This window comes from Entelurus aequoreus, linkage group LG03 (genome assembly GCF_033978785.1).
Source record: "Entelurus aequoreus isolate RoL-2023_Sb linkage group LG03, RoL_Eaeq_v1.1, whole genome shotgun sequence".
Classification (NCBI taxonomy): Eukaryota; Metazoa; Chordata; class Actinopteri; order Syngnathiformes; family Syngnathidae; genus Entelurus; species Entelurus aequoreus.
In genome coordinates this window covers 88,481,101-88,496,621 of record NC_084733.1, presented here as the reverse complement: position 1 = coordinate 88,496,621, position 15,521 = coordinate 88,481,101, and the positions used below count along the sequence as shown (strand labels likewise).

The 15,521-nt window shown below is 36.9% G+C and overlaps 1 protein-coding gene across 1 annotated transcript in view; it reads left to right on the top strand.

The window, feature by feature from the left end:
* The window catches only part of LOC133645845 (armadillo repeat-containing protein 10-like), a 16,735-nt gene extending 4,324 nt beyond the window's left edge, over positions 1-12,411 (top strand). The window contains exons 2-6 of the mRNA XM_062040752.1: positions 874-1,019; positions 1,097-1,231; positions 3,853-4,029; positions 5,651-5,722; positions 11,642-12,411. Of these exons, the coding sequence (XP_061896736.1) occupies positions 874-1,019; positions 1,097-1,231; positions 3,853-4,029; positions 5,651-5,722; positions 11,642-11,893 (782 nt within the window). The 3' untranslated portion in view covers positions 11,894-12,411. The remainder of the gene's footprint in view (positions 1-873; positions 1,020-1,096; positions 1,232-3,852; positions 4,030-5,650; positions 5,723-11,641) is intronic.
* The last annotated feature ends 3,110 nt before the right edge of the window (positions 12,412-15,521 follow it).

The window sequence follows — 15,521 nt, the reverse complement described above, 5'->3', positions numbered from 1 at the left end:
TTGAGTCATAGTGCAGTCTACACATATCTCTTATGTTTGACTGAATTGAATATGAGGGCCAGCATAGACAAATAGAACAGACAAGTCATTGTAATGTCTGCTCGCGGAAAACAAACATCCCAATCTAGGATTTGACTCCCTCGAATGGCCTTGACACTGTGAACAACAGGAACAGGCTGTTCTGACAACACCCCCCGAGGACACCTCAATGATGGACACCTGGAGTCAAACTTTTGCTTGCATGCAGAACGGCCCCAGCCTATGAACATTACATCGACACACCCAAGACAATGGGCATATACACACACACACACACCCTCCCCCACCCCACGCCTTCACCACCGCTTGATTCTCCTCGGGGTGATGGACGGCTGGCAGCGCTTCATAGCAGCAGTCGACCTCCAGGGCCCCAACTCCCCGCCCCTCTGTTGCGAGTTGTCGTGATTAAATGTAACATGTTTATGTGTGCGTGGCGTGGAGGTTTTTTCCCACTCCAGACTAGGCCACCTTAGGAGCTCAGTCTAGATTGTATTTTTCTACTCATCTTCTTCCCCAGCGTTTTACCTTTTTCTTATCTTTTACGGGGCGCCTCGTGGCAACCCATCAGCCTTCCTGCTCTGTAACCCTGTGCACTTTTTGTTTGTTTAATCTTGAATTGCTTCGAGGTCGGTAAGCAAAACCAAAATGATTCCGTACATTAGGCGCACCGGGTTATAAGGCGCACTGTCCAGTTTTGAGGAAAAATAAGTTTTTTAAGTGCGCCTTATAGTCCGGGAAATACGGTAATGTCCATTCATTTCAGTGCCAACATTTTCTTCGTCTTGTTTAAAAATTCCATTGAAACCCTTCTAAATCCCACATTGGTCGGCGCAGGCGACGCCACGCACCAGACCCCGGGCAACCTGCGACCGGAGCACCTGAAAATGCTGCTGGCGTGTCTTCAAACCAGCACGAGTCCACCCGACAGGTGTCGTCTTTTACTCACATTAGGAAACGCCGCGGCCTTTACCGTGAATCAGGTACTGGCCCTCAAAAACATCACATTCCCGACGTCATGCTGGTAATATACATGTTTACCCCCCTTGTCCCCCTATAGAACGTTATTCGTGAGTTTGAAGGGATTCCCGTCATAGGTGGCCTCCTCTCTGACCCTGCACCTGAGGTGAAAGCCCACGCTCTGAATGCTTTGAGTAATCTGTGCATGAACGTGGAAAACCAGGAGCAACTGAAGGTACACAAGCATATGTTCTGCATGCACAATGTGTCGGTCTGGTAATAATACACTGCAAAAAGTCAGTGTTCAAAAACAAGGAAAACAAATACAAAAATTCGGGGTATTTTATTTGAACTAAGCAAAATTATCTGCCAATAGAATAAGAAAATTCGGCTTGTCAAGACTTTCCAAAACAAGTCAAATTAGCTAACCTCAATGAACCCAAAAATACCTTAAAATAAGTATATTCTCACTAATAACAAGTGCGCTTTTCTTGGTAGAAAAAGAAAATATGAGACCTTTTTGCTCAATATGTTGAAAAATGTTCTTAAATGAAGTAAATGCTAGTGCTGTTATCTTGACATAATGATATGCGCTCGGCATTACATTTCTTAAAACCAGCAAACTTATACTAAAAACTAGGGATGTCCAATATCCGATATTCCGATATTGTCCAACTCTTTAATTACCGATACCGATATCAACCGATACCGATATATGCAGTCGTGGAATTAACACATTATTATGCCTAATTTGGACAACCATGTATGGTGAAGATAAGGTACTTTTTTTTTTAAAATAATAAAATAAGATAACTAAATTAAAAACATTTTCTTGAATAAAAAAGAAAGTAAAACAATATAAAAACAGTTACATAGAAACTAGTAATGAATGAAAATGAGTAAAATTAAGTGTTAAAGGTTAGTACTATTAGTGGAGCGATATTATCGGACATCCCTACTAAAAACTAATTTATTGTTCTTAATGGAAAGGCAACAAGGAAACCGCTTGTTACTCTCGGGGTCTACTAGCCGCTCAGGCAAATCATATTGTCTAAAAATGCATTTTTCCATGGATAACATGACATCATCGCGTCAAGTGCGTGCTCTTTCAGTCAATTAGTGCGCATATATACAGCCCGGCCCCCGGCCCAAATTTTTTTTAATTGTAATTTTGAAGAATTTACCTGAATGTGCATGAACTATTTCTGTTCAAAATTGTTTGAAATGTCACATGTTAAATGTTTAATATTAACTTTATTAAGTAGTTTACTGTACTGTGCCAACTGTACTACTATATGAGTACGTATTTTCTATTGTTTCATTGAAAATAAATCAGCAAAGTCCATTTGGCTGTCATCTGTTTCAATTATGAGACACAATTATGTCAAAATCATATTTTTTTTCATGCTTGAAATAAGAAATTATTACTTTAAAAAAGTACTTTTATACTTGTGAGTAGGGATGTCCGATAATGGCTTTTTGCCGATATCCGATATTCCGATATTGTCCAACTCTTTAATTACCGATACCGATATCAACCGATATCGATATATACAGTCGTGGAATTAACACATTATTATGCCTAATTTGGACAACCAGGTATTGTGAAGATAAGGTCCTTTAAAAAAAAAAAAAAAAAAAAAAAAGATAAATAAATTAAAAACATTTTCTTGAATAAAAAAGAAAGTAAAACAATATAAAAACAGTTACATAGAAACTAGTAATTAATGAAAATGAGTCAAATTAACTGTTAAAGGTTAGTACTATTAGTGGAGCAGCAGCACGCACAATCGTGTGCTTACGGACTGTATCCCTTGCAGACTGTATTGATATATGTTGATATATAATGTAGGAACCAGAATATTGATAACAGAAAGAAATGGGGGGAGGGAGGTTTTTTGGGTTGGTGCACTAATTGTAAGTGTATGTTGTGTTTTTTATGTTGATTTAATTTTAAAAAAACGATACAGATAATAAAAAAACCGATACCGATAATTTCCGATATTACATTTTAACGCATTTATCGGCCGATAATATTGGCAGGCCGATATTATCGGACATCCCTACTAAAAACTAATTTATTGTTCTTAATGGAAAGGCAACAAGGCAACCGCTTGTTACTCTCGGGGTCTCCTCGCCGCTCAGGCAAATCATATTGTCTAAAAATGCATTTTTCCATGGATAACATGACATCATCGCGTCAAGTGCGTGCTCTTTCAGTCAATTAGTGCGCATATATACAGCCCGGCCCCCGGCCCAAATTTTTTTTAATTGTAATTTTGAACAATTTACCTGAATGTGCATGAACTATTTCTGTTCAAAATTGTTTGAAATGTCACATGTTAAATGTTTCAATATTAACTTTATTAACTAGTTTACTGTACTGTGCCAACTGTACTACTTTATGAGTATGTATTTTCTATTGTTTCATTGAAAATAAAACGGCCAAGTCCATTTGGCTGTCATCTGTTTTAATTATGAGACACAATTATGTCAAAATCATGATATTTTTTTTCATGCTTGAAATAAGAAATGATTACTTTAAAAAAGCAGTTTTATACTTGTGAGTGTTGATGACACAGCTTTGCAACAGTTGATATTCTAGTTTCAAGCATGTTTTACTCAATATAGGTCATCAAATCTCAGCAACAAGCTGTAATATCTTACTGAGATCATTTAAGGACCAAAAACACTTAAAACAAGTAAAGCACTCTAACATCAAATCTGCTTAGTGAGAAGAATTATCTTATCAGACAGAAAATGAGCAAATATCACCATTATTTGAGATGTTTAATCTTACGTAGATTTCAGTTTTTGCAGTGTAAACAGGACAAAAACCCATCTCTGTCCGTGCAGGTTTATGTGCCACAAGTGCTGGAGTTGATCGAGATGTCTTCGGTGAACTCTGACCTCCAGCTCGGCGCTCTCAGGCTGCTAACGAATCTGTCCGTCACGGACAAACACCAGTACTTGCTCAAGGACTCGGTGACTCTTTTACTCTCGCTGCTCGTGGTGTGCAATGAAACGTTACAGGTAAGCTCCTTCGCCTCTTGGTGAATGTTCTTGTGTTACGAACCCCAAAAGCAGTGAAGTCGCCACGTTGTGTAAATGGTAAATAAAAAGAGAATACAATGATTTGCAAATCCTTTTCAACTTATATTCAACTGAATAGACTGCAAAGACAAGATATTTTCACGTTCAAACTAAGAAACTCATTCACTTAGAATTTAATGGCAGCAACACATTGCAAAAAAGTTGTCACGGGGGCATTTTTACCACTGTGCTACATGGCCTTTCCTTTTAACAACACTCAGTAAAGGTTTGGGAACTGAGGAGACACATTTTTGAAGTGGAATTATTTCCCGTTCTTGCTTGATGTACAGCTTAAGTTGTTCAACAGTCTCCCTTCTCATATTTTAGGCTTCATATTGCACCACACATTTTCAATGGGAGACAGGTCTGGACTACAGGCAGGCCAGTCTAGTACCCGCACTCTTTTATTATGAAGCCACGTTGATGTAACACGTGGCTTGGCATTGTCTTGCTGAAATAAGCAGGGGCGTCCATGATAACGTTGCTTGGATGGCAACATATGTTGCTCCAAAACCTGTATGTACCTTTCAGCATTAATGGTGCCTTCACAGATGTGTAAGTTACCCATGTCTTGGGCACTAATACACCCCCATACCATCACAGATACTGGCTTTTAAAATGTGTGCCTAGAACAATCCGGATGGTTCTTTTCCTCTTCTTTCCGGAGGACACGACATCCACAGTTTCCAAAAACAATTTGAAATGTGGACTCGTCAGACCACAGAACACTTATCCACTTTGCATCAGTCCATCTTAGATGAGCTCGGGCCCAGCAAAGCCGGCGGCGTTTCTGGGTGTTGTTGATAAATGGCGTCCGCTTTGCATAGTAGAGTTTTAACTTGCACTTACAGATGGAGCGACCGACTGTAGTTACTGACAGTGGTTTTCTGAAGTGTTCCTGAGCCCATTGTGGTGATATCCTTTACACACTGATGTCGCTTTGTGATGCAGTACCGCCTGAGGGAACAAAGGTCTGTAATATCATGGCTTATGTGCAGTGATTTCTCCACATTATCTCAACCTTTTGATGATATTACGGAGCGTAGATGGTGAAATCCCTAAATTCCTTGCAATAGCTGGTTGAGAAATGTTATTCTTAAACAATTTGCTCAGGCATTTGTTGACAAAGTGGTGACCCTCGCCCCGTCCTTGTTTGTGAATTTCTGAGCATTCCATGGAAGCTGCTTTTATACCCAATCATGGCACCCACCTGTTTCCAATGAGCCTGTTCACCTGTGGGATGTTCCAAATAAGTGTTTGATGAGCATTCCTCCACTTTCTCAGTCTTTTTTGCTACTTGTGCCAGCTTTTTTGAAACATGTTGCAGGCATCAAATTCCAAATGAGCTAATATTTGCAAAAAATAACAAAGTTTCTTAGTGTGAACATGAAATATCTTGTCTTTGCAGTCTATTCAATTGAATATAAGTTGAAAAGGATTTGCAAATCATTGTATTCTCTTTTTATTTACCATTTACACAACGTGACAACTTCACTCCTTTTGGGGTTTGTATTATTTATCGATTTTTGTTCAATAACCGTGAAAAAACGCTTTGTTTCAGGTTCAGACCTTAAAAGTGCTGGTGAATTTGTCGTCTAATCCAGACATGATGGATGATATCGTTCAGGCTCAGGTAAGCGGGTTGATTTTAGGATGCACTCACATAGCACCTAAAGCGCGATACAGTTAGTTAGTTTGAGCGCACTGGATTGTGTTTCCCCCCTTTTTGGCACAACACACCCATACTAGGACCAAAATTGTTCAATCTTTAGATAAACGACGTTTGTAAAGTTACAAAATATTTCAAGTTACCGTATTTTCCGAACCATAGTGGCCCTCTGAGGGCAACCATAACTGCGATGTGGCCCTCAATGAAAACGGGGTTGACACCCATGCTCTATATCAGGGGTCACCAACCTTTTTGAAACCAAGGGCTACTTCTTGGGTACTGATTAATGCGAAGGGCTACCAGTTAGATACACACTTAAATAAATTGCCAGAAGTAGCCAATTTGCTCAATTTACCTTTAACTCTGTTATTATTAATAATTAATGATATTTATCTTTGTGGAAACACTGATCATCTTAATGATTTCTCACAATAAATATATATAGAAACAGATAAATATCAATATGCAACACTTTATTTTTACATTTTCTCTAAATGCACATTTTTCAAATTGAACACTTTCAAATGATCACTTCTAAGACAGTCTTGTGAAATCACAATATCCCATTTTAACTAGCTAGCCACTAACATTTTTTAACAAATCATGAATTACTTTGCACCATGTTTGTACAAATAATAACTCATGTAAAATACAAAAGTAAACTCTCAAATTTTTAAATCATGTCACACTTTGAACTGGACACCAAATCTGTTATCTGTTTCTTTGTCAGTTAGTGGGAAGCCTGGCATTGCATGCTGTTAACTAGTGAGTTGTACTCTGGTGTGTAACTTGACACTGCAACTCTGAGTGAGTCTTGCAGATGTGCATCAGTGAGGCGTGTTCTGTGTTTGTTCTTGATGAAGTTCATGTCAGAAAAGGCTGATTCACAAAGATAAGATTTTTCCTCATTGTTTGCGGAACCTTCTTAATCTTTTGGACATATTTTCACAGCAATCTGGCCTTAAGCTTAATTATGATAAATGTAAAATGTTAAGGATCGGAAATCTAAAGGGAACGTCCTTTCGAATGGAATGCAAAGTGTTTTGTTTATAAATTATATGCAATCTGTTGTGTTCCCTAATTTTTTTCTGTGTACATGAATGAAGGTGTGTGTTGCTGAGTCCGACTTGAACATTATCTGGACTGGGCCTGGTTTAAAAAACCCTTTAAAAAAATCTAATTTCATTGACAACCTGGTCTGTTGAAGATAAGGCCCTTTTTTTAATAAAATAAAATAAAATAAGATAAATAAATAAAAAACATTTTCTTGGATAAAAAAGAAAGTAAAACAATATAAAAATAATTACATAAAAAATAGTAATTAATGAAAATGTTAGTGGACCAGCAGCCTATACAATCATGTGTGCTTCAGGGACTGTGTCCCTTGCAGATGTGTTGTCTATGTTGTGGGAACCAGAATATTGGTAGCAGAAAGAAATAACCCCTTTTGTGTGGATGAGTGTGCATGGGGGAGGTTGTTTGGGTTGATGCACTGATTGAAAGTGTATCTTGTGTTTTTTCTATGTAGATTTAATTTAAAAAAAAAAAAAAAAAAAAAAAAAAATTTTTTTTTTTTTTTTTTTTTACATTTTTTTTTTTTTTTTTTTTTTTTAGAACAGGCCCGCGGGCGACTCATCTGGTCCTTGCGGGCGACCTGGTGCCCGCGGGCACCGCGTTGGTGACCCCTGCTCTATATAAATACACTACCGTTCAAAAGTTTGGGGTCACCCAAACAATTTTGTGGAAAAGCCTTCATTTCTAAGAACAAGAATAGACTGTCGAGTTTCAAATGAAAGTTCTCTTTTTCTGGCCATTTTGAGCGTTTAATTGACCCCACAAATGTGATGCTCCAGAAACTCAATCTGCTCAAAGGAAGGTCAGTTTTATAGCTTCTGTAACGAGCTAAACTGTTTTCAGATGTGTGAACATGATTGCACGAGGGTTTTCTAATCATCAATTAGCCTTCTGAGCCAATGAGCAAACACATTGTACCATTAGAACACTGGAGTGATAGTTGCGGGAAATGGGCCTCTATACACCTATGTAGATAATAAAGCCCACATTTGCAGCTAGAATAGTCATTTACCACATTAGCAATGTATAGAGTGTATTTCTTTAAAGTTAAGACTAGTTTAAAGTTATCTTCATTGAAAAGTACAGTGCTTTTCCTTCAAAAATAAGGACATTTCAATGTGACCCCAAACTTTTGAACGGTAGTGTACATGTACACTATATTGCCAAAAGTATTTGGCCACCCATCCAAATGATGAGAATCAGGTGTATAAAATCAAGCACTTGGGCATGGAGACTGTTTCTACAAACATTTGTGAAAGAATGGGCCGCTCTCAGTGATTTCCAGCATGCAACTGTCACAGGATGCCACCTGTGCAACAAATCCAGTCGTGAAATTTCCTCGCTCCTAAATATTCCAAAGTCAACTGTGGGCTTTATTATAAGAAAATGGAAGAGTTTGGGAACAACAGCAACTCAGCCAGCAAGTGGTAGGCCACGTAAACTGACAGAGGGGTCAGCATAGTGCAAAGACTTTCTGCACAGTCAGTTACTACAGAGCTCCAAACGTCATGTGACCTTCCAATTAGCCCACGTACAGTACGCAGAGAGCTTCGTGGAATGGGTTTCCATGGTCAAGCAGCTGCGTCTAAGCCGTGCATCACCAAGACCAATGCAAAGCGTCGGATGCAGTGGTGCAGGGGTCACCAACCTTTTTGAAAGCAAGAGCTACTTCTTGGGTACTGATTAATGCGAAGGGCTACCAGTTTGATACACACTTAGATAAATTGCCAGAAATAGCCAATTTGCTCAATTTACCTTTAACTCTATGTTATTATTAATAATTAATGATATTTACACTTAATTGAACGGTTTAAAAGAGGAGAAAACACGAAAAAAAAAGACAATTTAATTTTGAAACCGTTTATCTTCAATTTCGACTCTTTAAAATTCAAAATTCAACCGAAAAAAAGAAGAGGAAAACTAGCTAATTCGAATCTTTTTGAAAAAAATTTAAAAATAATTTATGGAACATGATTAGTAATTTTTCCTGATTAAGATTCATTTCAGGATTTTGATGACATGTTTTAAATAGGTTAAAATCCAATCTACACTTTGTTAGAATATGTAACAAATTGGACCAAGCTATATTTCTAACAAAGACAAATCATTATTTCTTCTAGATTTTACAAAACAAAAATTTTAAAAGAAATTCAAAAGACTTAAATGTGATTCTACAGATTTTCTAGATTTGCCAGAATAATTTTTTTTTTAATTTTAATCATAATAAGTTTGAAGAAATATTTCACAAATATTCTTCGTCGAAAAAACAGAAGCTAAAATGAAGAATTAAATTAAAATTTATTGATAATTCTTTACAATAAAAACAATAAATTTACTTGAACATTGAATTGTCAGAAAGAAGAGGAAGGAATTTAAAAGGTATATGTGTTTAAAAATCCTAAAATCAATTTTAAGGTTGTATTTTTTCTCTAAAATTGTCTTTCTGAAAGTTATAAGAAGCAAAGTAAAAAAAATTTATGAATTTTTTTAAACAAGTGAAGACCAAGTCTTTAAAATATTTTCTTGGATTTTCAAATTCTATTTGAGTTTTGTCTCTCTTAGAATTAAAAATGTCGAGCAAAGCGAGACCAGCTTGCTAGTAAATAAAATTTTAAAAAAAAATAGAGGCAGCTCACTGGTAAGTGCTGCTATTTGAGTTATTTTTAGAACAGGCCAGCGGGCTACTCATCTGGTCCTTACGGGCTACCTGGTGCCCGCGGGCACCGCGTTGGTGACCCCTGCAGTGGTGTAAAGCACGTCGCCACTGGACTCTAGACCAGACTCTGGAGTGACGAATCACGCTTTTCCATCTGGCAATCTGATGGACCAGTCTGGGTTTGGAGGTTGCCAGGAGAACGCTACATTTCGGACTGCATTGTGCCGAGCGTGAAATTTAGTGTAGGAGGAATTATGGTGTGGGGGTTGATTTTCAGGAGTTGGGTTTGGTCCCTTAGTTCCAGTGAAAGGAACTTTGAATGCTCCAGGATACCAAAACATTTTGGGACAATTCCATGCTCCCAACCTTGTTGGAACAGTTCTAACATGACTGTGCACCAGTGCACAAAGCAATGTCCATAAAGACATGGATGACAGAGTCTGGTGTAGGATGAACTTGACTGGCCTGCACAGAGTCCTGACCTGAACCCGATAGAACACCTTTGGTATGAATTAGAACGGATAGCTAATATGGACACTTTTATCACGTGTTGACTTATATAAGGCTTTACATTTTTTGCGGCTCCAGACAGATTTATTTTTGGTCCAATATGGCTCTTTCAACATTTTGGGTTGCCGACCCCTGCACTAATGGATACTATTCAGTGTTTCCCATAAACTGCCAAGATACAAGTGGCGGTGGGGGCGTGGCTATGGGCGTGGTCACCATGACATCATCGAGTAATTTGCATAATTTACGACAATGTTATGATTTTCTCTAAAAAGGCTCAAAAAATGTATACTTACTAATTAATAATAACAGTTTTGTTTTAAACGTCCATCTATCCATCCATTTTACAATATAATTACAACACTTTATGTACATATTTATATACAGATTTGAACAATAAGTTATTCACTGAAATATATTTATTAATTGTGGTTCTTACAAAAAATATTTCTTATAAAATATACAAGCTAAAATGTCTCTTAAAGCTCTGCTCCTTTAATTAGTGCATACTAAATAATTTAACTTTAGCCTACTACTACAACCATATTATTTACCAGCAACATAAAGTGAAACAGAGGCAGAGGTGTCCTGCCACAGTCAGTAACAAATAAACAAAACAGTAGTGGTCAAATACAAATAAGACAACAAGAGAAGTATCCTACACTTCTCTTTTGTAAAGTAAATCTGAACATCCTATATGGGCATCTACATCAACTATATGATTTGCCTGAGAAGCTGGACAGGACAAAATAAATAAATAAATAAATTTTTTTTTTTTTTTAAATTGTGGCGGACGTAATTCTTTTGTGGCGTGCCGCCACAAATAAATTAATGTGTGGGAAACACTGCTATTAAAGTTTAAAAGGCATGCAATTTCAAGCAGGACATATATATTTTTTGGTGGAGGAGGAATTATGGTGTGGGGTCGTTTTTCAGGAGTTAGTTCCAGTGAAAGGAACTTTGAATGCTCCAAGATACCAAAACATTTTGGACAATTCCATGCTCCCAACCTTGTGGGAACAGTTTGGAGCGGGCCATAAAGACATGGATGACAGAGTCTGGTGTGGATGGACTTGACTGGCCTGCACAGAGTCCTGACCTGAACCAGATAGAACACCTTTGGGATGAATTAGAACGGAGACCGAGAGCCAGGCCTTCTCGACCAACATCAGTGTGTGACCTCACCAATGCGCTTTTGGAAGAATGGTGGAAAATTCCTATAAACACACTCCGCAACCTTGTGGACAGCCTTCCCAGAAGAGTTGAAGCTGTAATAGCTGCAAAAGGTCATATTGAACCCTGTGGGTTAGGAATGGGATGGCACTTCAAGTTCATATGTGAGTCAAGGCAGGTTGCCAAATAGTTTTGGCAATATAGATATATATAGTGCAGCCAGCACCCACTAGGTGGCAGTAGAGTTAATTAGTTTTCATCCTCCATACAGAAAGTGAGTTTTTTTGTCAAAAATACCGCAATTTATCATTATTCCTCTCACTCATGAATCATAGCTCATATAACTACCACAACTTGCACAAAAAAGCTTTCCCAAGTCCGCTTATTTGATTGCATGTGTTTAAAAATGTGTAACATGTCACTTTGTAGCCGCTAATATTGACTGTGTTCCTGTGTGCTTTGGCCCTCAGGCCCCAGCTTCCGTCATTCTGCTCTTTGACGTGCAAACAGCCTCGGCGGTGCTCCTGCGGCTGCTGACGTTCGCCGGCAACCTGAAGGCCTGGAGGCCGTCCGCGCAGGTGGCCGACCAGCTGCGGCGGAAGCAGGACTGCCTCTTCCGGGTGATGCTGGACGAGTCGTCGCAGCTCCACGGCCGACTGGTTGAGCTGCTGTCACACCCCGACAAGGAGCTCCAAGCACAGGTGGCCCGTGTGTTGACGTAGACCTTTTTTTTGTTTTGTTTTGATGATGCATCGCCAAAGTCATCAACCTAATATTTTTGCAATGAAGTGAGAAGAAGAAGCAACTATTTGCACCAGCAGTCACCTGACACATTTTCCTTGATTGGAACACTTTTTACTGCATCATTCTTCACTGCCCTTTTGAAAAAATATTTTGAAAGAAGCGGATCTTGTTTGTCAAAGAGTGGCAGGACCTCCTCGTTGTTGCCAAAGAAGTATTAGGGCCATGCTGTAGGAAAACAAGTACAACTAGGAGACGAATAAGACATTAAAATAAAATCCTTATTTTTTTTTAATAAAAGGGAAGAATAACCAGACAAAGTCATAATTTGCTGTCTTTCAGGAAACAGCAATATATTAATACTATCAATATTTGTGGAGAACATTTCACTTTATGTTTGTATAACACTAATGTTTTCATTTTAATGCATTGATACGTTTATGATTAAAATATTATGACTTGCTGTAAAATTATATATTTTTTACATATGCCCTTTATTCTCAAACAATTTCAAGTATTTTTCTAGCACTACAAGTTAATTGCAGTTACATAAGTATATTATATTCAAATATAAATATACACTGTAATACTTTTTTAGTAAAATTAGATGTTTTTTAAATTATTTTATCAATCTGTTAAGACACATTTTCTTCTGTTAAGTTAAATAAAAAAATATGAAATGATAATTATATACGGTATATATATATATACATGTGTGTGTGTGTGTGTGTGTATATATATATATATATATACATATATATGTATATACACATACATATATATATATATATACACATACTGTACATATATATATGTATATATGTACATACTGTACATATATATACATATATATGTATGTGTATATATATGTATATATGTACATACTGTACATACATATATATGTATGTGTATATATATGTATGTATGTTTATATATATATATATATGTATGTATATATACATACATACACACATATACATATATATATATATATATATATATATATATATATATATATATATATATATATATATATATATATTACATACTTACACACATATGTATGTATATGTATATATTAGGGCTGCAACTAACGATTAATTTGATAATCGATTAATCTGTCGATTATTACTTCGATTGATCGATTGATAATCGGATAAAAGAGACAAACTACATTTCTATTCTTTCCAGCATTTTATTGAAAAAAAACAGCATACTGGCACCATACTTATTTTGATTATTGTTTCTCAGCTGTTTGTAAATGTTGCAGTTTATAAATAAAGATTTATTTAAAAAAAAATATATATATATATTTTTTTTTAAAAGCCTCTGCGCATGCGCATAACATAGATCCAACGAATCGATGACTAAATTAATCGGCAACTATTTTTATAATCGATTTTAATCGATTTAATCGATTAGTTGTTGCAGCCCTAGTATATATATATATATGTACAGTATATGTGTATCAATAGTAGTATTAACAAGTTTGAGTAAAATGTATTTTCTTGAGTTAATACTTATTCAATATGGAAAAATGTGACCGATAAAAATGAGTCGATAAATGTCAATTATATGATATTATAATTATACAGTGTATAACTTTTATTTTGGTGAATTGTTATGCTTAACTTGAATTGTTAAATTTTTAGTTCTGAAAGATTGCAAGGTTTTTTAAATTTTAATATAAATTAATAGAAAATAATTATTGTAATATTATAATTTCAGTCTCCTATAACAATTTTTCCTCATATTACAACTTCATTCTTATGAAATTAGATTTTTTTCCCATCATGAAAAATCTCATTTTATGATTGTAAATTCAAGCGTTCCCTCTTTTATTATGTTTTCTCATCGTGTTGCAACTTTAATCTTACAGTATTACGAACACTAAATTATTCTTGTAACGTCTATTTTTCTCAGTGTGGCCCTAAAGATGTTCCAAAAGCATGTTTTTGTGACTTTTTATGCTGCGAGCCCCAAGGACGCCAACAAAAGGATGCATTGTAGCTCAAGTCCTTACCCAACTATTTATTCTATTCCTTCTTTCTCAAAGCCTGCCTTCCTGTAACAAAAGGACATGAAGAACATGTTGAGCTACAGTCGTGGTCAAAAGTGTACATACACTTGTAAAGAACATCATGTCATGGCTGTCTTGAGTTTCCAATCATTTCTACAACTCTTATTTTTTTGTGATGTAGTGATTGGAGCACATACTTGTTGGTCACAAAGAAAACATTCATGAAGTTTGCTTCTTTTATGAAATTATTATGGGTCTACTGAAAATGTGAGGGTCAAAAGTATACATACAGCAATGTTAATATTTGCTTACATGTCCCTTGGCAAGTTTCACTGCAATAAGGCACTTTTGGTAGCCATCCACAAGCTTCTGCTTGAATTTTTGACCACAAAATTGGTGCAGTTCAGCTAAATGTGTTGGTTTTCTGACATGGACTTGTTTCTTCAGCATTGTCCACACGTTTAAGTCAGGACTTTGGGAAGGCCATTCTAAAACCTTCATTCTAGCCTGATTTAGCCATTCCTTTACCACTTTTGAGGTGTGTTTGGGGTCATTGTCCTGTTGGAACACCCAACTGCGCCCAAGACCCAACCTCCGGGCTGATGATTTGAGCTTGTCCTGAAGAATTCATTGTCCCATTTACTCTCTGTAAAGCACCAGTTACACTGGCAACAAAACAGGCCCAGAGCATAATACTACCACCACCATGCTTGACGGTAGGAATGGTGTTCCTGGGATTAAAGGCCTCACCTTTTCTCCTCCAAACATATTGCTGGGTATTGTGGCCAAACAGCTCCATTTGTGTTTCATCTGACATCACACGGACAAAGATAAGACCTTCTGGAGGAAAGTTCTGTGGTCAAATGAAACAAAAATGGAGCTGTTTGGCCACAATACCCAGCAATATGTTTGGAGGAGAAAAAGTGAGGCCTTTAATCCCAGGAACACCATATCTACCGTCAAGCATGGTGGTGGTAGTATTATGCTCTGGGCCTGTTTTGCTGCCAATGGAACTGCTGCTTTACAGAGAGTAAATGGGACAATGAAAAAGGAGGATTACCTCCAAATTCTTCAGGACAAGCTAAAATCATCAGCCCAGAGGTTGGGTCTTGGGCGCAGTTGGGTGTTCCAACAGGACGATGACCCCAAACACACGTCAAAAGTGGTAAAGGAATGGCTAAATCAGGCTAGAATGAAGGTTTTAGAGTGGCCTTCCCAAAGTCCTGACTTAAACGTGTGGACAATGCTGAAGAAACAAGTCCATGTCAGAAAACCAACACATTTAGCTGAACTGCACCAATTTTGTCAAGAGGAGTGGTCAAAAATTCAAGCAGAAGCTTTTGGATGGCGGTATTATAATGAAAGTCGTAATTTTACTCAACGCCAGTCAAAATTTGACAAGAAAAACGGACCATTTGTGCAATATTATGATAAAAGTTCGAATTTTACAAGAAAAGCTTAAAATTTGGGCAATTTTATGAAAAGAGTCGCAATTTTACTCGACAAGTCACAATTTTATAAGAAAACTAACATTTTGGCAATGTTATAATAATAATCGGAAATTTTACTTGGCAAAATGACGACAAAAG